Source organism: Squalius cephalus (genome assembly GCF_949319135.1).
Source record: "Squalius cephalus genome assembly, chromosome: 3".
Lineage (NCBI taxonomy): Eukaryota > Metazoa > Chordata > Actinopteri > Cypriniformes > Leuciscidae > Squalius > Squalius cephalus.
In genome coordinates this window covers 55543431-55566604 of record NC_137124.1, presented here as the reverse complement: position 1 = coordinate 55566604, position 23174 = coordinate 55543431, and the positions used below count along the sequence as shown (strand labels likewise).

The 23174-nt window shown below is 39.2% G+C and overlaps 1 protein-coding gene across 8 annotated transcripts in view; it reads left to right on the top strand.

The window, feature by feature from the left end:
- The window catches only part of tead1b (TEA domain family member 1b), a 75836-nt gene that overhangs the window by 37337 nt on the left and 15325 nt on the right, over positions 1–23174 (top strand). For 3 of the 8 annotated variants that reach the window (XM_079866120.1, XM_079866118.1, XM_079866119.1), the window contains exons 4-6: positions 15642–15706; positions 19013–19075; positions 19167–19229. In XM_079866120.1, the coding sequence (XP_079722246.1) occupies positions 15642–15706; positions 19013–19075; positions 19167–19229 (191 nt within the window). Of the gene's footprint in view, positions 1–15641; positions 15719–19012; positions 19076–19166; positions 19230–23174 lie in introns of all 8 variants that reach the window. The other 5 variants (XM_079866123.1, XM_079866121.1, XM_079866122.1 and 2 more) reach the window with 4 other exon arrangements.

Below are 23174 nucleotides of genomic sequence, written 5' to 3'. Positions count from 1 at the left end.
GCAAACTAACTGTTCCTTTTTCTCTGTGCCTTGTGGGATATTTTTATTTTTGCTCAAATATTTGGAGTGGTTTCTAACAAAGCATATTGTATTATCATTGATTGTGTGCCCTAAAATTTATATTACTGCCATCCGTCTGACTGCAAAATAAGAAAGAGGGGCTTCGCAGTGTAGTGACAAAAATACGCATGTGTTTGATCCCGAAAACACAAAAGCAGCTGCGATATGTCAGATCAGAGGCTATTTAACCACGTTTTCTGTCTGAGTGATGGATGTGGACTTTATCTTACGCCTCCTGGTCGTGTCACACTTAACAAGGCTTAGTCTTGACGGCCTTGTTACGGCTTGTCAGCACCTGATGTTTTGTGCTAACAAAGACTAAAGAGGAATTTCTCGTTCTTTTGGACCTAGACATTGTAAACATATGGATCTGTCAGAGAACTAACATAATTTTGTTTGTATTGACTCGGGCTGTTTTTCAATGCAGGTTTCAGATTTCTTCGCTCATCTCTAGTGTTCGTGGCTAGGATGTGCCCCTTTGTTGACCTTCTGAGTTGTTTAAATGACCCTGGGGTCTCATGCTGCATGTCCCCACTGGTCAAGACATTCTCCGGTCCTGCCGGGTGAAAAGAAGTGCTTTGGGTTGTCTAGTCTATCCCATGCTTGGCTGGCCAATTCTGAAAGCAAAACGCCCAAGGCATTTCATATTTGCTGTTTGTTGACCACGGTGTGACATGATACTATTGACAGCTTCTCTGATTGCACAAAGAGCTTGTTTTGAAGTTGAAGACCACGTAAAATGTAGTGGTCAATTTTTAGCAATTTCATCTAGTGTGGAAGAAAATGACTGTGATTCTGAACGATACCAGAATAAGAATAAGTCTGGAATGTCAAAAATTCTCTTAAATCCAATGGTCTAATTTTTGTTTTCAATTACATGTCAGTCACCATTTAGTTCTTTTTCATTCATCAATCCTCATTAGGTTTAACATCATACCAATAATTAAGGTATTGAAAGATCCCATTTTGAAGAATGACTGTACCGGCTCAACATATTTGACTGCATTTTTTGGACATGACTGCTGAGATTTGTGCTGATCATGTGAGCTGTCTTCTTCACTGTCGAAGAGCGGATCCAGCAGAATCAGCCAGTGCTTAGGCTGGTCTCATATTTCACCTCTCCAATTGGCTGCTTTTGTCTGAGTGAAGCAGGACATTCTGCAAGCAGCATTCACTGGTTAACACATATTGTGGCTATATGTAATGGGATACTAGTGTAAAATCTAAAAAAAGAGGAAAGAGGAAATTAAAATAACTGGATTAATCTGTCAAATTAGAAATGTATAGTCAAATGCGCTTTGCATTGTGGAATACAATATTCCATGAAGTGTGTTTTGTTGCGTACTGCACATTTTGGAAAGGCTTGGTATGTTCTTAGCATTGACAGTTTGCACGCTGTTTAGTGCAGACATAGCAATAGTAGTAAGGTAGTATACTATTAGCAGTATACTGTAACACATCACGATGAATCAGTATGATACGTGAAATCAAAATTAACCATATTTAACATCTTAATAAATGTTCCTGGTTTTATTGTGCACGCCATTTTTCTTCAAAATGTGATAAAAAGACTTAAAATTACTGTTCTGGATGACATAACCAAGACTGAATGGTTGAGCAAAAATAATTTCAACCTTTAATATGTTTATTATTTTTATTGTCAATCAGTAATGTTTCATCTCACTCAAAACCAATTCAATATTTTTTCTTGCTCATAAATGTGCAGAAATTAAAGGGATACTCCAACTACTCACCCTCATGCCAAGATGTATATGACTATATTTCTTCTCAAAGATTTTTACAAAAATAATCCATCTCTATATATAATGCAAGTAGATAAGTGCCTCAAAACTGATGCTTCAAAAACCACGCAAAAGGGATACAACGGTCATTCATATGATCCCAGTTGATAAATCAATGTCTTCTGAAGCAAAACAGTAAGTGTGTGTGAAAAATACAATTTTTTTAACATACTGTTATTATATTATACAATTAAATAATATAATTTAATATATACATTTGTAATTCATTTCTGTACTGTTTTATTTACAAACGGGAAAAAAAATATATAGATTTAGGCGTAGTTGGTTTTGATTGAGATAAAATAATTACATTTACTAAAATAACTATTGATTATTATATGCACTCAGAAGCAATTTCAGAAGCTGTGCTAAAAATACATTTTTAAATAAGTTGTGTTTTGGTCAAACACTTTATCTAATGTTTTTATATTCTGATGGACGATACTAGAAGCTGGTGTTGCACAGGAGCCCAATTCACTTGAAACCTGAAACATTTCAGTTGAGTTTGGGCTTGTTGCAGATTCGCATTGCTGGAGATGCGGCGGGGAACTTAAAAACGAGGACCATCAAGGTCATGAAGTTTGGCTTTTCATTTACACATATTGGTGACTGCTAACAGGTTTCTCTTCATGTTCAGATGTGGGATTGATCCTGAGAGATTGAAAATATTGATTTAACCCTCTTTCTTGCTTTGAACGTGGTGCCAGCCATCAGTGTGTTCACACATCCGCAGGGCTGGAAGTGGAGTTGTCCCGCACCTCCGAGAAGCCCCGATTACCGACTCTAGCATATCAGTGCGCTGTCCATCCATCCATCTCTTCCTCTCTTTCTCTCCTAACCCCCACAGCCAGGCCTGCCTCAGCAGTAATATATGTGATGATGTACTCACCACCTCCTAATTGATAGAGTGATTCAGTGGAGGACTTGCTGTAATAATTGGTCCTTTGGGAGCACAGGCAGACCCTGGGAGAGAGGGCGGGAGTCTGGCTGCTGGGAAACACAGGAAAAATAGAGGAAAGACGCCCAGGCCTTCTCTTCCTCCTCACCTGCCGCCTCACCGTGAGGATTTACGAGGGGTCGTCTAGCGTAATCCTCTCTGTCTCGGTGAAGCCTCCAGGTTGCGACCCACGGATTTCTGCTGGTGGCTTGTCTGTTCCCACAATGGATGCCCACCGTTAATCCTGCCGCGGTTTTCTGACTCATGACCTAGAGCCCGCGACCAGAGCTTTCAGACTTCTCGCAGGTCACCAGGAGTTACTTATCGATCTCATTTCGTGTTCATACACTTTCAATTGATTTTTAAAGTGGTATTTATTATATTTAAAGACAGTGCTATGATGAATTAATAGATTGGCTGTCATGTCGATGTACTTGTGGTAAGACTGATGGTCTATTAGTCAGCTTTAAAAACTGCATTACCAATTTGTATTCGTATTCTTAAGTCATACCGACTAATTTTTGGTGCCCTTTGAACTGGTGATGTTCAGTTTTGTGAATGAAGCGTCATTTCGAACTGGTTCTTTGTAATTACTTAGTAGTTGGATTAGTTAGACATCCATAAAACACTCAGTTATATAAAAAGAGGGTTATCAATATACATTTTTTATAACAACTAATGCACCAATATTGACTGATACTGATAGGCTGGCAATTATTTTCGAGTTATGGAAGAAAAAAACTATTTTACTTAGTTAAAAAAAATGAAACCACACTAAGAGCTAAAATAGTTTGTATGCTACAAGGTTTTTTAGGCATTACAGCATTATAATGTACATGATGAAGGATGGATAAATATTCTTTTTGAAATCTGTTAAAACTAAATATTCTGATTTGAAAAAAAAAAAAAAAAAAAAAAAATTGTCCATAAAAAAGTGTCCATATTAACAGAGGAGAGACCTCTGGGATTCTAATTTAGAAAACTTGAAAAACATAGACAATAAAAGTGTAGTGAGTAATAACCAATACATCTTAATGATTAGTTGGACATTACATTTTGTTTTGTGAGTTTGTTTGTGTGGTCTGAAAAATAATTTACTGCACGTTTCAAAGTAACATTAATTAATGTCAACATTAATAAACTTAACTCATTTTTATACACAAACGCAAACAGCTCTGCGATCATGCACAGCAGGAACACACTCTTGTAAGTGCTCTTCAAGAGATAGCTTAGAGCTTAAATCTTTGGAATAATCAATCACTTCCCATTTAATCATTTGCATTTGTAATCTAAACCTTACAAAAGCCAGAAACCATTAAATATCCAATATGGAATAGATGCGGATAAACTATGCGGTGGCTATATACACCATTTACTCTGTTTTAAAAAAATATTATTGGCAATGTTGAGACTGACTGAAGGAAAAATGTTAGTTTGTTAATTGGACAAGATATAGACATCTAAAAATAGTCAAATATTGGTCATACTGGCCAACATATCTGTCTATCACTGTAAACAAAATGTTTGCAGTCGAAATAACCTAAACAACAATCAAAACCTTAGTAATAAAGGATAGCATTTTGCTAAAATTTGCATTTGGAATTCATTTTACCACAAAAATGTATCAGATACTCTAGTTTTTATACTTTGATCCTTGATAAATTGTCCTAGATATTGAATTTCTCAGCTGTGCTCAGGCAGTCTTTTTGGATTGAAGTGATGGTCTATTACCAATGTATGCTTGTAGATCCTGGTTACATACAAAACTCCAGCTCACTTCAGATCGGCAGTGCATTGCATGACATTGATGGAGTGGGGGGAATTTTCAGTAAGACGTAATAGCCGAATAAGAAACATGAAGCAGTTTTCAGGCCTGCAGACCTGTCTGTTCGTTATTTACAGACCACAAAAACAAGTGTGGCTATTGAAGGCAGTTGTGCGTTACAATCTCACGAGGGTGCGCATTAATCCATCCTCATCCGCCGTCACCATGAGCTTCTGATAAGTGACTGGCTCAAACAGAAGCTGCATTTTGTACATTAAGGTTAAATGCTTTTAAAGATTTTTATGTGCATTGAGAATCAGCTCATGAAATATAGGCTGTTAGATATGAAAGCTGAGACAAAGCAAGAAATCCTTGGCTCAAGAGTGGATCGGAATAAATGAAAGCCTGTGAAGATTAGATTTAATAGAATATCTGAAAGATTAAAGATGTACCATCAGTGTACCTGTGTCCTGGTGATGTTGTGCATTATTAACAGAATGAATGTGTCCTTATAAGATGGGACATAAATGCTTAACCATAAATGTATTGTCTGGTGCATTAAAATGATTTTTCTCAGTATTTTTTTTGTGTGATTAATTAGCCTATATATGTGTTGTTCAGTCTTCCTTTTGAGCTCTAAAACTGTGAATAGCTTGGATATCAGGACAAGTACTTCCATCTACCTGAGACTTCTAAAATCAGCCTGATTTTTACTTGACAGTGACTGGCAAGCACCTTCATGATGATTAGAAAGTATATAAAATGTTCCTCTTTTGTCCAGTGTCAGCAAGCTGTAGTAAACTTCCTTGGATGGACATTGTTTATTAGTTTTGATGACACTCACATAGCTTTTTTAGGATGCCAATCAATTAGATTTGTACATTTTCTGGAGAGAATGTTAATATTGCCCATGCAAAACTTGCCCCCATGATGTTAGGTGTCACCAGGGCTTTTCCTTCCCACTGTTTTGCAGAGTCCATGACAAAATTGTCAGCACAGTCCACTGATTTCCACGCATGGCGTTTGCTTACAGCTAGATTTTTGTGTCTGCATGAACACCATTACATGTGCAAGTACTCTGAGCGCTTGAAGAGAGGCACTTTAGATGCACACGCACCCAACACGTCGTCCATGCTCATGGTCAATGGAGTATGCTTTGAAAGTCTTGCGCACTCGATTGTGCTTGAAACGGAGTTGAACACAGAAAATGAAACATACTGGGTCATAAGTAGTTCATTTGCTAGGGTGTTCTTTGTGGTTGCTTAGTGGTTCCTCACTTACCCAAGTCAAAGAACCCTCCCACAAGTCTCTATAATATTTTATCCTGAGTCCTTACTTTAATCAAAGTCTAGAGGAGTCTTTTATCCGTACATAATTTGCTTAGATTTTTTATTAATTTGGGTTGGTTGTTTGTTCACATCTTGAATCCTGCCTTACCAAACATCACTAATACGTGGACATGATGTGGTTTGAAAAGCTTGTTTCTTGTTCCATTCTCCTATGAAGGGGCTTTCTGAGTGTGGTAAGTGGGTGATGCATGTGCATGTGTGTGTGAGGGAGGTCTTGCTTTCTCAGCAGGTGGCAGATGGCAGACCCGGCAGAATAACCCAATCCCAGACACACTCACACACTCATTAGGTCACAGTGCAAAATGCATGATCTTGAACTCTAAGCTTGTTCGAGTCAAAGGGTGGGTGAGAGGCCAGTGTTTTGACCTTTAAAGGCCAGGGTCTTGCTAAGTGCATGTCGAATTTGGTTAAATTAAATGTTCCCCAAAAGAACCGTTCAGTGGAAGATACTTAAAGGAAACATTTTTAGTGTGAAGAACATTTAAAAATCTTATGACACTTACAAAGGGCATTTTATACAATTCATGTAAAAGGTTCTTAATGGCAGTGTTTCCCATCCCTGGGACTGGAGTACCCCCAGCACTGCACATTTTAAATGTTTCCGTAATCAAACACACCTGATTCAACTCATCAGCTCATTAGTAAAGACTCCAATGCTGTGTCTGAAATCGCCCCCTATACCCTTAAATAGGGCACTATTTGAAAGGACAGCCATTTGTAGTGGTGTCCGAAACCAAAATGGACACTATCGAGTGCACTCATTCAATCCCACAATGCACCACAATAACTAGTGTACAATCGATGTACGCTCAACGGCTAGAGAATACCCATAATGCACTGTGAGAGTCGCGCACCAAATTAATTCCCGTGTTTGACCAGAAGATGGCGCCCGCAGCTGAATCATCCGTACATACATTTTCCACACCGCTGGTCCAATGTGGGTACAGCATAATATCATACAGGTATAAATTATTTTTTAATTGATTATTAAATTGTTTAATTAAGGTTTATACATAGTTTCCATGACAGAGTTCAAGATAAATATTTTCATTACTACAGGAGCTGCCAGTTTGCTAAGTTTCAAATGATTATTAAACAGCAAACACAAATTATGCAAAAGCGGCAGCCTTTCCAACGCACTCAGTGTCCAGATTCGTTTTCATTCACTCCCTCAAGTGAACTATATTCGTGGAGTAATGTAGGGAATACTGAATCAGTGTATAGGGGATAATTTTGGACACAGCCCAAGTCCAGTGTCAGATAAGACAGACTTAGGGTATGTTTACACAACAACAATGTACTAAAAATGGCCAAAACACATACAAAGATTTGTAGGTTTTATTTAAAAACGGTGTCTTGTAAACTGCCCCTTAAAAATGTGTTGAGGGTATCCATGACCGGTGTTGGGAACCACAATTCCAGTAAAGAAACTTTGTCTAAGTGTAACTTATGACCCTGTAATGAGGAAATGTAAACCCTCTGAATTAGGCAACTGGTTTGCATGATTCAGATGTTTATAAACAGCCTTCTAAAGGGATTTCAGTTGCTAGATAAAGGTTAGGCACATTCTCTTGTAAAAGCTAGTTTCTTGGAAGGTCAAGTTCAAATATATTTTCACATTTACTAATCTTATTACACTTAACGTAGAGTGGTCAATAATTTATTTTGTAGTTTGCTTGCACTATTATTTTGAAGAAATAGGCCTATATTTTCTCAGTTGTGAATGTACTCAGAAATTAGTTGTTGCAATTGTGAAATTAGTCACAATCCTGAAAATCTTTGCTGGGTAAACTTTTGCATGAACCTCATCCTTTTGTGTGCCTCATTTTGCGCTTTTGAATCTAGTTCTGTGTCACCTGCTCAACTTCCAATGCACAAATCTTGCTCTTTGTCTCCTGTCTATGTGGGTTCCCCTCCTAGCAAGCAGTGTTCCTTGAATGCTGTTGTTCTTGCGAGTAAAAGGCTTCCTGCCTGCCTCCCTTTGCCCCTCTCTGGCCCTTCCCCCAGCCCAGCCAAGCCAGGGACCCTTGGAGTGAATGCCTCCATATTGTTGGTTTAGTCTATTGTGATGCTAATGGAGGCCGGAGACCCTCGAGTCATCTATCACGCGTGACAGGGAAGCAGGGGCATTGTGTCTTGTACTGCACACAGGAGAAGGGCTGCTGTCTCCACAGGTCTCACCGGGGGAATATCAAACCCAAAGAATTTATGCTTTTGTGGTAGATTGTCCATAGTGACAGAGTACTACTCAATAACTACACTACCCCAAATTACTACTCAATAACTACACTACCCCAAATTACTAGCTACCAAGCATGTGTATCTTTCTTCAATAACTACACTACCCAAAATTACTAGCTACCAAGCATGTATATCTTTCTTCAAATGCACTCCCCAAAAAATATACAAAATTGCCTATGGGTATTTTAACTAGCAATATATTTGATAATATTGCCCAGTTGGATGATTCAAATCCACTTGGATTTGGTTTGAGTGTATTTTGAGTGAAAGTGGAAATGTTCAAATCACTATCAAATATATACATAAATATATTGTTATGAAATATATTCAGGGTTCATTTAGTACTGAACAATTGAGTACTCATATTGACTAGCAGATTGATTCAAAGCAATCATTTGTGTTTGCATTACATTTTTGTTCTTTTTCTAATTGATTTAAATATGTGGCTCATAAAAGTCATTTGTTCGAAAGAACAGCAGTGTTCAAGTAGAATGCTTTATTGCACACATTTGAAATCTCACAGGAAAGAATGTTAAGAACAATCAAAACTTGTGGCCTATTGAGGATTAATGCTAGATTTGGATGGGGTGAAGCCATTGAAGTGAGCTTTTATGTGAGAAATCTCTCTGCTGACTGACTGTATGGCCACGGTCCAGCATCCACTGATTTCATCGTTGTCCAACTGGCCAGATGTGAGTGCGGTCAGGCCTGCGTTAAACAAATGTGGTACAACAGGAAATGAGTGCTTTAAAATGCTCTGAGAAAAAAAGTGATGTGTTTTTAGCAATCAAAGAACATAACCAAAGCCATTAAAAGGCTTTAATATGCTATAACTATAAATGAGGACAATGTTTATGGCATGGGGTCTTAGCCGAGCTGCAGGATTTTTCTTTGATTAAATCATCTTTGCTATGACATGCTGGCAGGAAGGATGATGGGGCTTTATTTGCTTCACCCCCTCGGTGTGGAATCAATGGCAATTTTATGCTGTCTTTTTAAATGATATAACACACTCCTGCTGCAGAGGCTCTTTGGCTCCTGTGGAGTGCTATCTGTGAGGGGCTGAGAGGATGCTAATGGAAGGGCTGGTGTTGATGGTTTCATCCCAGTTAGACCTTTAAGGAGGAGGACACTGCCACATGTTGCTAGAAAAAAAGAATAGCTCATACTGGCCTAAGGTGTTCAAATTCATATACCATCTCTAACCAGCTTGATTAAGATGGTCTACCAGGTCAACAGCAAGTCCACCAAATGTTAGTCCAGTTAGGTAATCAATCATCTTGACCAGATTGAACTTGTTCCGAGGCTGAGAGAATGCTAATGTAAGGGCTGGTGATGGTTTTATCCTAGTTAGACCTGTAAGGAGGTGTGCCACGTGAGAGAAAAACACTGCTCACACCAACTAAAGGTGGTCAAGCTTATTTCTGGGACATGAAAACTGATTTGTTGCTGTTCCAAGGTGGTCTACCAGCTTTAACCAGCTTGATCAATTTGATCTACCAGGTCGAAACTAGTTCCACCAGCTAATAGTCCAGTTAATCAATCATCTAGACATTGCTTGAAACTTCTGCAGAGTGCTTTGAAGGGCACAGGGGATGCCAATGTAAGGGCTGGTGATGGTTTTACCCCAGTTAAACTGTGAGGAGGTCGGAGTTTACACGTGTTGCTTCACCCTGCTGTAGTAACCGGGTCATATCAGTTTAAGGCAGAAAAGGTGTTTTTTGGAGCATAGCAGCTGGTCCAATGTGGTGTACAAACTCTAACCAGCTTGACCAAGATGGTCTAGTAGTTGGTCCAGTTGATCAACTAGCTAATGAGTGCTGGGTTGGACCTGTCGTTAACTGCTTAAGGTGCTCAATGTTAATTGTTTGGACAAAACTGAATTCTGAAGTTTTAAATGAATGTGGCCCTAGCCAGCTGGACCATCTAATGAGGATAAACGATCAGTTTGGACCAACTGTTTCTTTCAGCAGAACTTTATGGTCCACTGGTCTTTTCTTGCAGTAGAGAGGTAATTACGCAAAGTAGACAATGTACAAGGCACATTTGATATACATTTTTAAGATGAGGGATGTCGTTGTGGGCTGAGATAAGATATTGAGTCTTGACACATTAATGGTGATTAGTAATTTGAAAGTTCACTGCTGCTAGGGTGTTTTGGCAATACTGAGAAACAGCCATAAAACACTGAGGAAATGTTGTGCCAAGTTGTTTGAGAGCAGCCCAGTTGACTGAGGTAATGAAACCTCATCCAAATTAAAAAAAAAGTGTGATGCAGCATTGTAAGGTGAGAGTGAATGTGTGGTAAAGTGGGCTGCAGTGGGGAGTCATGGGGGAGCAAAGCAGCAGCTGTGTAAACCTCATCAGTTTAAAAAGGGGATGCAGGAACCAAGGGATGGATGAATGTATTGAGAGGGTGAACCCTTGTACCAAGACTGTTAATTGTTCTCTGGCTTAGCTACGTCCAGCTACAGTCACACCTCGGCTCCAGACTGTGCAGCTATCAAAGACACACCCTATTCAGAGAAAGCCTTCAATGGCCAGAGTCTGTCGGTGCATATCTGAGGAGTCTGAGCAGGGGAGGATGAGTTAGTGTCTAAATTGAGGTGGGAGTGCTGACAGCTCTCAGTAGGGAGTGGGGAGGGAGTCCGCTCCCCTTTCCTCTGAGGGAGTTGGCGCAAAGGGCGGAGATGCATTCCTAATTGAATGAAGAGTCAGCTGGGGGACAATCCTAGAAAGAGGGGTACCGGCAGGCCCCACTGAGTGGCTTCTGCTGTTTTAGGAACTATTGATATGGACTCTACTGTCTTTGAAATTAAGGGAAGGCTTTTCCTTGAGAGGACGGATTTCTTCTTGCTCTGTGCTCTGCTTTTTAGTCAGACCGTAAATACCTAATCCTTTCCCTTCTGTTTTGACTGACATCTGGAGAACTCTTTCAAGAGTTCACATCCTCCCTGTTCCCACCCCCTGCCCTGCTGTCCTCCTTGTGTACACCACACTGCTGAATGAATATATTCCCCATGAATATCCACCATGGACAAGACTTTAAATCGAATTGGTACATTCATATGGACCTGTTCACACATAGCAAAGAATGTCAGATTCAGTTTTTATGTCATTTCAAACACTTTTATTGACAGAGGTTTGATGCATTTCACCAGTTTTGTAAAAAGTCAGTTAAAACTTTTGTTAACTGAACTAACTTAAACAGCCCAAAGCTGTACAATTTATATTGAAATTAATTATCTACTGTTAAAAAAACTTTTATTATTATCATTCATAGATATTCTCATTGATTTGTCAAATCAGAAAAACAGAAAATGTGCATTTTGTGCAGAATTGGGGTTTCACAGTTCAATCACATGCACATCCTGTTCACATTCTTTTAGAATAAAACTGTAACACATATTACTTTAAAAATGCAATGTATTTATTTTTTTCTTATTAATGTCATGGGGGCAGATTGTCTCCTGGGGTTTCTGGACCTCCAGTGTGTCCTTACCCTCTTTTTTGACTTTCTTTCTGCCAACGTTGTTTTGCACGGCTAACACAGGAAAGAAAGCTTGCTGCCCAAGTCCCGCTGAGCAGGGTTTTTTTCAAGGCGGTGAAAAGAATGAATTATTCAGCAGTAAGCATGCTTACAGCTGGCCGTTTGTGAGCTTTGATCTAGGAATCAGGCGTCTGCATGAATGCCCTTATTGTCATGTTATGTGTACACAGTGTGTGAATTATTGAAAGTGGCGAGGCCCTGGCTTCATCTGGGAGAGATTACAGTGTTGGCATGCTGAGGAGGTGGGCTAGAACTGAAAATCCCCAGATGCTATTTATTTGTCCTGGAGGTCACATGATCTCCCGCCGTTGTTATAGCCTTAACAGAAAGGCCTACGTGAAGAAAGAGAGCTGTCCGTCTATTCAGCCCACACATGCATCAAGCACGCATGTTGGAATCGCACACTCATTGGCTTCAGGCTATGTTGGGGAGCGCTACACACCTGTTAGGACAAGGCCTTTGTAGAGGGAGTTTTTATTTTTATCATGTAGACATCTCACAAATTGCTAGCAACACATGTACATGGTTTGTGGGTAATTCCAGAGTTTGGACTTTAAAAGAAATCAGTGCCTGATTGGGGCTTTCTCAGATTTATTTTGACATTGATGATAAATTCATAGGTCTAGTTGGCATGAAAATAAAATTCCTCTATGTTCTAAATGCATCTTATTGTGATCTTATTGTGAACGATTCATCCATGTATATATTTTAATTATTTATTTATTTTTTAATGTTTTGACCTCATACTGTTTAATAAAAATGTGATAACTGGATCTTCTGGTGAGAATGACAGACTTCAGGTTCATCTGCCTCCACTTTTGAGTGCAACGCCCACATCTCAATAGTCAACAACCAATTAATAAAACCTTACATTCCTCCCCCCCCCCCCAATAATCCATTGCCCTCGGAAGTACGTCACAATGCGACTTTATTCAAAGTGTTTTTGTAGAAAATTTAGGGCAAATTTATAAACCGTTTTATGATCTATTATTCAAGTCTAAAAACCTTCTTATTCACTAATCAACTGCAGTCAAGTTTGACCCAAGGTATGAGTATTCAAATGAAGTCACTGTCATCTTTTTCAGTGAAACAGACCTGATGAAAATTAGGCTTGTTATAATTATTATTATTTTAAATTGCACCTTATTCACATCTCTAGCTTATTTTTCTGGCTTCATGCAAAAAAACAGGAAAAGAGACATTTATGTAAAAAAATGTATTGATCAAAGAAGCAGAATTTTTGAATAAGTAATTATCATGGATCATATCGAGTTGTGCAGTATAAACAAGCATTTTTTTTATTTATTTAAAATAGACTATTCAGGTATGGTGATGCAGTACAGTCCCAGTAAAGTACAACATATTGTGTTTAGTCTTCAGCACCTTTTCATAACTAGCCAGAAAGATTGGGAATAGCGGCATACAAATGATGGTCAGCACTGATTTTGTTGGCATGTTTGTGTCATTACCTCATTTGCATAAATCATTTAGTCAGTTGAGTGCTAAAACAAATGGAGCCCTGCACATGACATGCGGACATATAGCCAAGAATTATGAATTCGCTCTCTCGTTTTAGTAAATCATGGCCATTATTCACTAATTTGTTCCCTTGTTTTAAAATCATGTGCACACTATAATAATTTGTTCCTTTAGTTTAGTAAATCACCTGGTTTAGTTAAATCAACATGAGGGAACAAATTATTACAAGGTGGCCACGACTTAGTAAAACGAGGGAAATAACAATTATTTTGTAAAACGTGCTGATGTATTAGTAAGTCATGGGAACGAACTGTTAATTCGTGGATGTTTTTTCCTGCATGTCATGTGCAGGGCTCTCTAAAAACGCAGAGAGGACGTGCAAAAAAAAAAACCTGATATCAGCAGGTCCGATTCATTCTTTATGGTTCCCATTGGTTTTAAAACTCGCGAGGATTTTACTGAGAGAAAAGCAAATTACTGGTATGTCAGAGAGAAGAGGTGAGTGACAAAGAGATTCCCTTTCACACGACAGGTGTGCCTAATAGCAGAAGCTCAGGAGATTACCCAGCCCACCTGAACATGGCGAGCCCAGCGCACAGCAGGTGGATGATGCGGCTTTGCCATCTCAGTGTGTGCCCATTTCACAAACAACAGACCTCAGCCCAGCCTCCGCCATGGCCAGTCACCCCACTCCACACCCAGAACACATCTGCTGCCTCACCTCCTCAACTCATCTTTTTTTTTCCTCGACAAGTCTACCTTTAATTTTAGCATGTGCTTTGATGGAGCCATGGCCTGGTTGTTAGCTACATGTTGAGCAGTGGTGTTCATATGGCTTTTATGAGTTCAAGTCTCGCTGTGCTCAGGTCATTCCCATTCCCTGGTAATCAGAGGCCAGAAAAATGAATAAAAGATTGGACTGAGGGGGGACTGAGTCCAGGGAGTGAATTTCAAGTGGGGACAGAGTTCCTGTTCAAAATCGAGAGGATTTCCATCTAGGGGTGTAACGATACCCTCATGTCCTGATTCGATACATATCACGATACTGAACTCACGATACGATATTATTGCGATACTCCAAGACATATGACAAAAGGTTAACAAAAATTTTACTGTTGATTAAAATGCTAACTTTTGATATTACATTGTGGGTTTAAATGAATAAGCTTGGACTTGGTGCTTGTAACCCAAGGCCAGTGGTGACACCAGAATAAAAATATTCATGATTCTGAAGCTGAAAATACAGAATTATTTTAGACAAGTATGCTTGCACTAGATATATTTCAAATAAATGTAGGCCACTTTTTACTGGTAACATAAGACATTTGGCATTATCAGCACCCACAAATATCCCCCCATTGCATTATTATACATTATAAGCAACATTATATATAGCAGTTTAATGTAGTACAGACACTAAAACTCTGAAAACTTGAATTTTTTTTATTTTGGGTGAACTATCCACGATACATATTGTCACTATGCACGATACGTATTGTTGCATTTTTACATTGCGATATATTGTGGCACGATATATTGTTACACCACTTTTATCCACATAATAGCCTCCAAATGCTATGCAAATTTCATACATAAAGTGGGATTTTCTGCATCTATGGATGGATGTATGTATGTGTGTGTGTGTACATATGTTTGTGTGTGTGTATATACACATATACATGTGTTCGATTCTTTTTACTTTATGCTAATTATATTTTGTGGAAAATACAGTTTATTGTTGTTCCAACGTAAATTGGGTGGACACGTGGTAAATTGTAGCTACATCAATTTTGCGGTTGCCTGTTTAAAAAGCTAGTTTTAGTACATGGCCATGAATTAAAAAAAAATGGGGCTCTATGGCAACCGTTGGCTACAGCTGGACACATAATTAGAGTGGCTCCTTACCTATAATTTGCGTAATAGTTTTGGGGTGGCGGTATGTTATTAACATATGAAAAGGCTAAGCAGGGGTCATTGTGCCTTGCATCAGTAATTAGAGCAGTGCCGAGGGCGCAAGAATGTGTAGAGCTGCCATTAATTGGAGATCACTACAAAACCATGCTTTAATTATTATTTAGTGAGAACAGTAGTGTGTTAAATGAATATGTTCTCTGTCATTACGTGCTGTAACCATATGAATGTCTGGATCTGTTTCTTTTCATAGCATGAGGCTTTGAAGAAATTGGGAATAAATTAGATTAAATTGAAAAGCTGTAGATTTGTTGGGCTATTTTCATGGTAATGGCACTCACAGCCAAGTTTTCATTTAAATTAGGCGTGTTTGTTTATTCACTGGGCTAAAGATTGTTACATGTCGCTGAGATAGTGGGAACAACTGAGGTGGTAGACATTTTGCCTCATTGGCTCGCATTTCTGCTTTGATTTGGGTAATTGAATTTACAGCATTACATCTCCACACATTTGACATTAACACATCTCATCTTTTGTCTTTCCCCAGGTCGGAATGAGTTGATTGCCAGATACATTAAACTCAGAACTGGGAAGACAAGGACACGGAAACAGGTAAGAGAATCCGTGGTCTTGCATGCATGCCACTAAATGGGGGAAGGCCAGTCCTGTTGAATGTGCCTGCTATCCGAGCTTCTGCAGAGAGAGAACTTACAGCTCACACAATAAAGACATCCACTTAGGGGTGGGCGATATAAGGAAAAATGCATATTATGGGATCCTTAAAATTGATATCATGATATCATATTATTAGAATATATATAATATTTAGTGCTGTCAGAATTAGAGCATGCAATTATTTTTTTCAGTTTAACGCAACATATTTCCTGTCATATTTTGGCAGCGTTACATTATATGATCACGCTCTTATTCATGCAGATGCGTTTAAACCATTCCAGCTCGATAAGACACAAAAGAGAGTATCCTCGCAAGCACAGTCTTAAATGAGTTAAATGAAGTCTTAAATGAACGTAGACTTGTGAGAAAATGGGATGCGCGTCAGATCTGCAGCATGTGCTTCAGCTCTTAAAGTGACAGCAGCCTAATAAACCTCATTAATGTTAATCAAAGAAAAAGAGAAAAACACTCACTGCTCTTGACTGAATAACTTTTGTAGCTTTAATAAGGATTAATAATTTTCTCAGTGAAGACTGTGAAGTGTTTGATAACTTTATTCAATTTCTGTAGGCTATATATCATAACTGTTAGAGCTAGCTAAAAAAAAAAAAAGTCCTGATATATTGAAGGGCACAGGTAAATGTGACATTTATTATATAATGGGTTTATGTGAAGATTGTTTAAAGTTCACATAAATGAAAAGTTGTATAAAGCCTAATAACTAAAAGTATAGCTTCCAATTATACAGTAATGCTGAATGGCTATAATTAATGGCTAAAATTGAGGGGAAACAATCAATTTCATAGAGACAGTGGTATCAGTGATGCCTTCATTCATAAAAATATGCCATTAAACAAATATTTAAAATATAGGCTACTCTCTTTATGTTGTTTCTACATTATTACAATATAAAAATATATTAAAAACTTTAATGCTAGGTGCGATTAATCACAATTAATTACAGAAAAAATATGCGATTAACTGCTTTTTTTTTAAATATTGACAGCACTAAAATAAATATATTACTATGTTAATTCGTATATAAAAGTATATTAAAGTATTATAAAATTGACAACTTGAACCAAAACGGTAGCTGTGAACTATTGAAAATATCTGTATTCAGTAAGATTTACTGAATAGATATTATTTGTGCCTTGAAAAGTCAAGATTTGCTTTTCAAACAATGAATGAATAGTTTGCAGAAGTATTTTGTGCGAGCACATTTTCTAAATTTATAAATATATGAAAAACACTTTTCAGAACACTGAAAAAATATGTGCTGCTTTGGCCTGTGGAGTGAAACAGGCATTTGAGGGACACCTGTTGTTCTTTCTGTGCATCTAGGTTGAGGTGTTTCTTTATTGCCCACCCCTACTCTCACACACATACATAAGGTTGTACCCCCATGCACGCGCACACACACACACACACACACACACACACACACACACACACACACACACACATAGCCACTCATGAAGAAGCATGGAGCTTTGCAGCATGATCAGGCTGGGCGCAAGAACGCTAATGCGATTGTTGAAGAGACGGACCCTGAACGCTGGGCTCAGCCGGCAGATGTTTCATTCAGCTGTATGCGAACACGCCACTGAACTACAGCTATTGTCAAGACACATTCACTCACACATTAGCTAACACAATTTTAATGATGACCTGTTCAGAACTGAAATGTCTGTTTAAATCCATTTGACTGTAGTGTAATTTGTCATGGTGATCTGTATGTGTTGGTGCAGCTTGAACACTTCAGTGGGCTGTGCTTCGAGGGCCATGTCTCAAAGCTCTTATCAGATACAGCAGACAGGGAACATGATGCAAGACATCCTCTTGTTTTAAATGAGATATGTCAATATTCCATGTTATATAGTGTCTAGGCCGCTCTCTGATCCTTCAGTTGGTTACAGTAAACCACTACATTTGCAGAATATCTCTTACAATTATCACACTGTTTTAAGACCGTTAAATAATATAATTAAACAGTTGCCTTGTTCTCTATCCACCCGAAGCCTTACATTGCATTGAATGATGATGTTTGATAAATTCACTCATATAACTCGCTAAAATAATTGATTCTGATTGATCAATTACTGCATTCAGCAATCAAATATTGGTAGTAATTTACAATTATGTTCCATTTGTTAATTTCGTTTCGGCCTGATTTTGTTCGAAAATGACGTCACATCAGTCCGGTCTTCGATTTCGCTTGAAGTATATCGGGGCCTTTAGCCTAATATATGTGAATAATGAACATTGACCGCCCTTCACATCTGGTATAGCCCATTTCCTACAATTAGTAGTTTGAAAAATGCAAAGTGCAGTGAACACTTTTTACATTTGGATTTACAAACTGAGGGCTGAATTGTAATAATTAGCTTTTGTAATCGGCAGCATGCCCCAAATTGTGTTGACAGACCTAACATTGTGTTTAACCCAGAACATGCATTTACATAAAGTGATTTCCTAACGATTTATAATGGAAGAAATGGCACAAACCTATGCGGACATTATTATAAAAAAATCTGGTTGACACTTCAAAAAATTCCCAGCAAAGTGAAAAGCCCAGAAATCGACCCGAACGCTGAAACATCACAACAATCCCATTGTAATTTCATTTGGCAAAGCCTGAACCATTGAAGTGATTGTTGTAATTAATTTGGAAAGGTCAAAGGAGCACTTGTGCTGCTGAGATATGTGTAAATGTGACTTTGCCGTGAGAGTTGAGAGCGGCGGGCCTCCGGAGACCGGCGACCTCATTAATACGCCGCGTCGAGCGCGAGGCCCGCTCAAAAGCCACTTGTGCGTGATTGGCCTGATTAAGACGAGGAACGCTCTCCACGTAACCCCTCGGAGCAGAGCCTCATTACAACATCACACAACCTCCCACCTCACAGCACTATTAATACACCATTAGTACATAATTCACAAACAGAACTCTGACTTGGTGGAATATGCAGAGCAGCGGCTAAAGGGCCCCGGGGCCCTCGCATTACCCTCCCCGAAGAATACTAGACGTGGCCATTCTCATTCTGTACACAGAAGATCACATCTGCTCTGTCTTAATGTGCTTAAGAAGCCTGCATACTCCTTAATCAGCTCACTTAAATGAGGAGGTGAGCGGGCCGGTGCGCTGGGCTGCCGTCCTCAAATGTTTGACTTGTTAAAAATGTCTGTAATTCTTGATTGCTTTCTTTTCTTTTTGCTTTTCTTGTTTTGTTTTGAAAAACGGAGGTGTCTAGTCACATACAGGTCTTAGCAAGAAAGAAAGTTCGAGAAATCCAAGCTGCCATCAAGGTACGTCTGGCTCTGCCCAGTTGCAGGGGGGCTTTTCATCGCCATGGTTACAGGCTGTTCCTTTGTTTTCCTCCCCTCCCCTACCCCGCAGGTGTCTAGTCACATTCAGGTTCTTGCCAGAAGGAAATCTCGTGAATTTCATTCCAAGCTAAAGGTATGCGCTTTTCTGCTTTTGGGCTTGTGGTTGCCATGCGTCTCACTTCCTGTTTCCTGTGAATGCCTTGTTGCTCTAATTCCTGTAACCTAGATCCCTCGCATGTGACGGCCTGTTTAACATACATAATTCAACGCCTGTACTCCGTCCCCGATGTGCGTTCCTCTTTTCATGCTCATCAGTGGCCGTCTTCTCCTCTGTGTTTCACTGACCGCGAAGTGCGTGTGCTCTGAGTCTAACGCTACAGGTCCCACGCCGACTCCTGGTTAAATATAGCAGGGGTGCAGGAACGGTTGGCACATGCCGCAAACCTGAAAAGAGGCATATGCTTTGGAAATTAATATGGATGTGAACTTCAATAGCTCTGGAGAGAAAAGGCAACTATTAAGTTTGTTCCATAATGCAGTAAATTGTGCTGCTCACTGGCTTGGAACTGAGGTTTTGTAAATTCCAGTTTTCTATCCCTGTAATTTTGGGGACAGAATTTTTAGGAGTTTAGGTTCCATCTTAGTGGTAAATATTCTATAAAATATATTAAATTATAAATGAATTTATGGTAGGTATAAAATAAACGCATATAAAAACCTCTGATTATCTGTGCATGGTTTTTTTACTAACCAGTCCAGATATTATTTACTTTAAGTTCACTGAATTTTTAACATCTCTAATTTGTATCCAACTACAATATAAAAGTTTAATATGAAAAGTGAAGTTTGTAATCTGTGCTGCTAGTGTCACAAAATAAAAAGAATTGCACAATTGTGAAAAATAATCTAAGAGGCTGTTTTCAACTAAAAACGGAAAACTTTTTATGCACTTTGGCCTTTTATTTACACGACAATGGCGTTCTGAAAACGCAAACTTTTGAAAACAATACCATTATCGTCTCAGTGTAAACTACAAAAACGTGATTTTGTGACGTCGTGAGCATTACGTGTTCAGTCTGTTGGCGCGTAGTGTTTCTTTACAAAGTGACATCGCCATCTACTGGCCTGGCAGCAGAACACATCGTTTTTAATCGTTTTCACAGATCTATGTGAACGGGGAACGTTTTGACGCCATTTTTAGTTTTGAGTACATTGCTGTTGTGTAAAAATACCCTAAAGTTCCTAAGATTTCCTAAACAGTTCCGCTGTCTGCCATTGGTCAGGAAAACATCTTGCCCTCTCTCCAAACTAACGCCATTGGTTGAGTCAGTGTTACTGTCAATGATTCAGGATGTTTTGATAGTGACACAGTCACAGTGTTTACATTTTCCGGAAATCAACCTTCGAATGGCTTATAGTTGCCTCTGCAAATTAAACTAGAATGAGAGAAAGAACTGCTTTAAAGATGCACAAATTTGAAAACCACTGTATGACAAAACAAAGCCTCAAAAGCACAATGCACTTTGCTGGTCGCATGAATGCATTTCTCTGTGTCGTGTTTGCATGTGTGTGTGTGTGTGTGTGTGTGTGTGTGTGGAGTGTCTCATGCTGGCAGTAAGCTTCAGCTGGTGAGAGTGGCTGAGAGCTGGAGGTCAGAGTTCAGCTGGATTCTGGTCACTGCTTAAACAACACGAGCGGCCACATGACTACAGGAAGAGCACAGTCTAGAGTAAAACCAGCGCTGCTTTGCCTTTATCTCTTCTGAAGTTTAATGAGGTCATCTGTTCTTCCCAAAATGCTCTGCACAAGAAGTCTGGCCCAAAGAGCCCCATTAGGGCCGTCGCTCAGATGCTTTTTGTGGCGTTCCCCTCTCTTCTCGCTCTTTCTCTTGGCTTTTTTTTTCAATAACCCACTGGCCGTCAAACGCTTTCCTCATGCTGCATTAATGAAACTACTGAAATCATCCCCCCCCCCCACCACCACCACATTCTCTCCTACCATTTCTAAACACCCCCCCTGTGTGATTCAGCCATATAAACAGCAAAGTGTGCTGCATATAATCACCTTACATCAAATGCATCTCGTCCACAAAGGCTGCGGCTTACAGAAAAAAAGGGGCCTTTTGTGGAAGGGATAATCTGATAATAAATTGACCTGTCATTTAAGATACATCTGCAAGGGTCATTTCCTAATGTCTGTGTTTACTGAAAAGACCTTGAGGTTGGTCTGACTTCTCTATCTCCTTCTGTTTCGTTCTCTTTCTTTTTGTGAGGTGATGACTAACTCCTTTTGACCAGCACACTTTTCCACAGTTCCCAGTTTACTCAGATAGATTAATGACTCCCCCATTTGTGTGCGAGTGTATGTGTGTGCGTGTGTGTGTGTGTGTGTGTGTGCCTAGTGGAGCGTCTGTGTGCATTTCCGCCATGAATGGCTGGTCTTTCAGGGACACTGGCGTCTGCCTGAGTAAAAACAGCCAGCTTTTGTATGGGTCTCTGTCTACTCTCATCTAAAGCAAATTAGAAATCAGGAGCAGGGAAGAATTTGAGCTCCCTCCTGCCATTTGCAGCGTAGCATTATAGTAAACCTGCCCAGTGTGCTCTTATCTGAGACATGTTGACTGAAATGACTGTCATTATGGTGCCCCTCTTTGAGCTGGTCTGTAATGAAACCCTAGCCACAGTAATCTCAAACTGCCATATTATCAGCTATAAATCTTTCCTAAAGATGCTTTCTGTAGTTCATCTGCTTGACCAGCACTCACACTGACTCCTTAATCCTGGTTTTACTATTAGCATGTGCAGTGTGACTTCAGAGGGCTTAGCATATCATGGGGAGGATATCACTAAAATCACATTTATCAAATAAAAATGACATTTATTCAGTCATTGTGTTATATCTCTGATGGAAAGACCAGCATCAGTTTCAATTCTAGTTCATGATGGTCAGCACCCTGTTCACCAGCTGATGGCGACTTAAATTGCTTCGTTCAACTCGCTGCTTAACTACCATTATGGTACGATGCATCATTAGAGAAATTAAATATAGCTAGTCATGACTGTTTCCCAAAACTGTAGTAACATGGTTGCACCTCTGTCGTTTGAGCCAAGTTGGTTCAACAATATAGGACTGTCATTAATGACATCATGCACAGATGGTGTAGTGATAATGTCATATTATAGTTAATTTACACAAACAACAAAAAGCTGTTATTTTTTTATAACAAATCATGTTAACATGCAGTATTTAATTGACATACACTTCACTATTTTTGATCCCTGTCATTTTGCTTTATTGATTCATTGTGGGATCTGGGATCCCTCTAACGTCATACACATGAACGGCACTGATTATTGACACGCTAATATATATATATATATATAAATTGATTGAAAAATATGGATGTCATGTTAGCTTGCTTATTGTGCCCAAAAGCATGAACTATGTAAGTCTGCATGTCTTAACAACAAGAAACTATTTGCTTCTAAGCACAGGACGAGAGCTGTATATTCAACCACACAAGTTTGCCATGCTTTTTGCGAATGTTCGTTGGGACTGTGGTTTCGGAATTGTTGAATAACGATGGAATATGCAACCATAGTTGGCTAACAATGCTTTTTGGGAAACGCACCCGAAGTTTAGACTTTTAAATAAAATTGGTTTATTTGTTTCCTACTTAAAGGGATAGTTCACTTTGAAATTAAATTTTGGTATGTTTTAGCTTACCTCAAGGGCATCCAAGATGTAGGTGTCTTTTTTTCCGCATTAGTTTCAATTTTGATATTTTTAGGTCAAACCTTTCTTGTCTGTCAGTCCTATAATGCAGGTCTGTGGTCACTGTCTCAAAGAGCATGCACAGAGTCCAAATTAAAACAATTCCCCATCGTCCAAATGATCTGAGGGCGCTCGCGCATCCTGGTGTGTGACGTGTACGCAGACTGGTGCATAAATATATATACACTAGATGTCGCCTTGGCTACGGCAGTTCATTGGAACGAATGCCGTAGGCAAGGCGGCATCTATTCTAGTGTATATATATCTATGCACCAGTCTGCGTACACGTCACACACCAGGATGC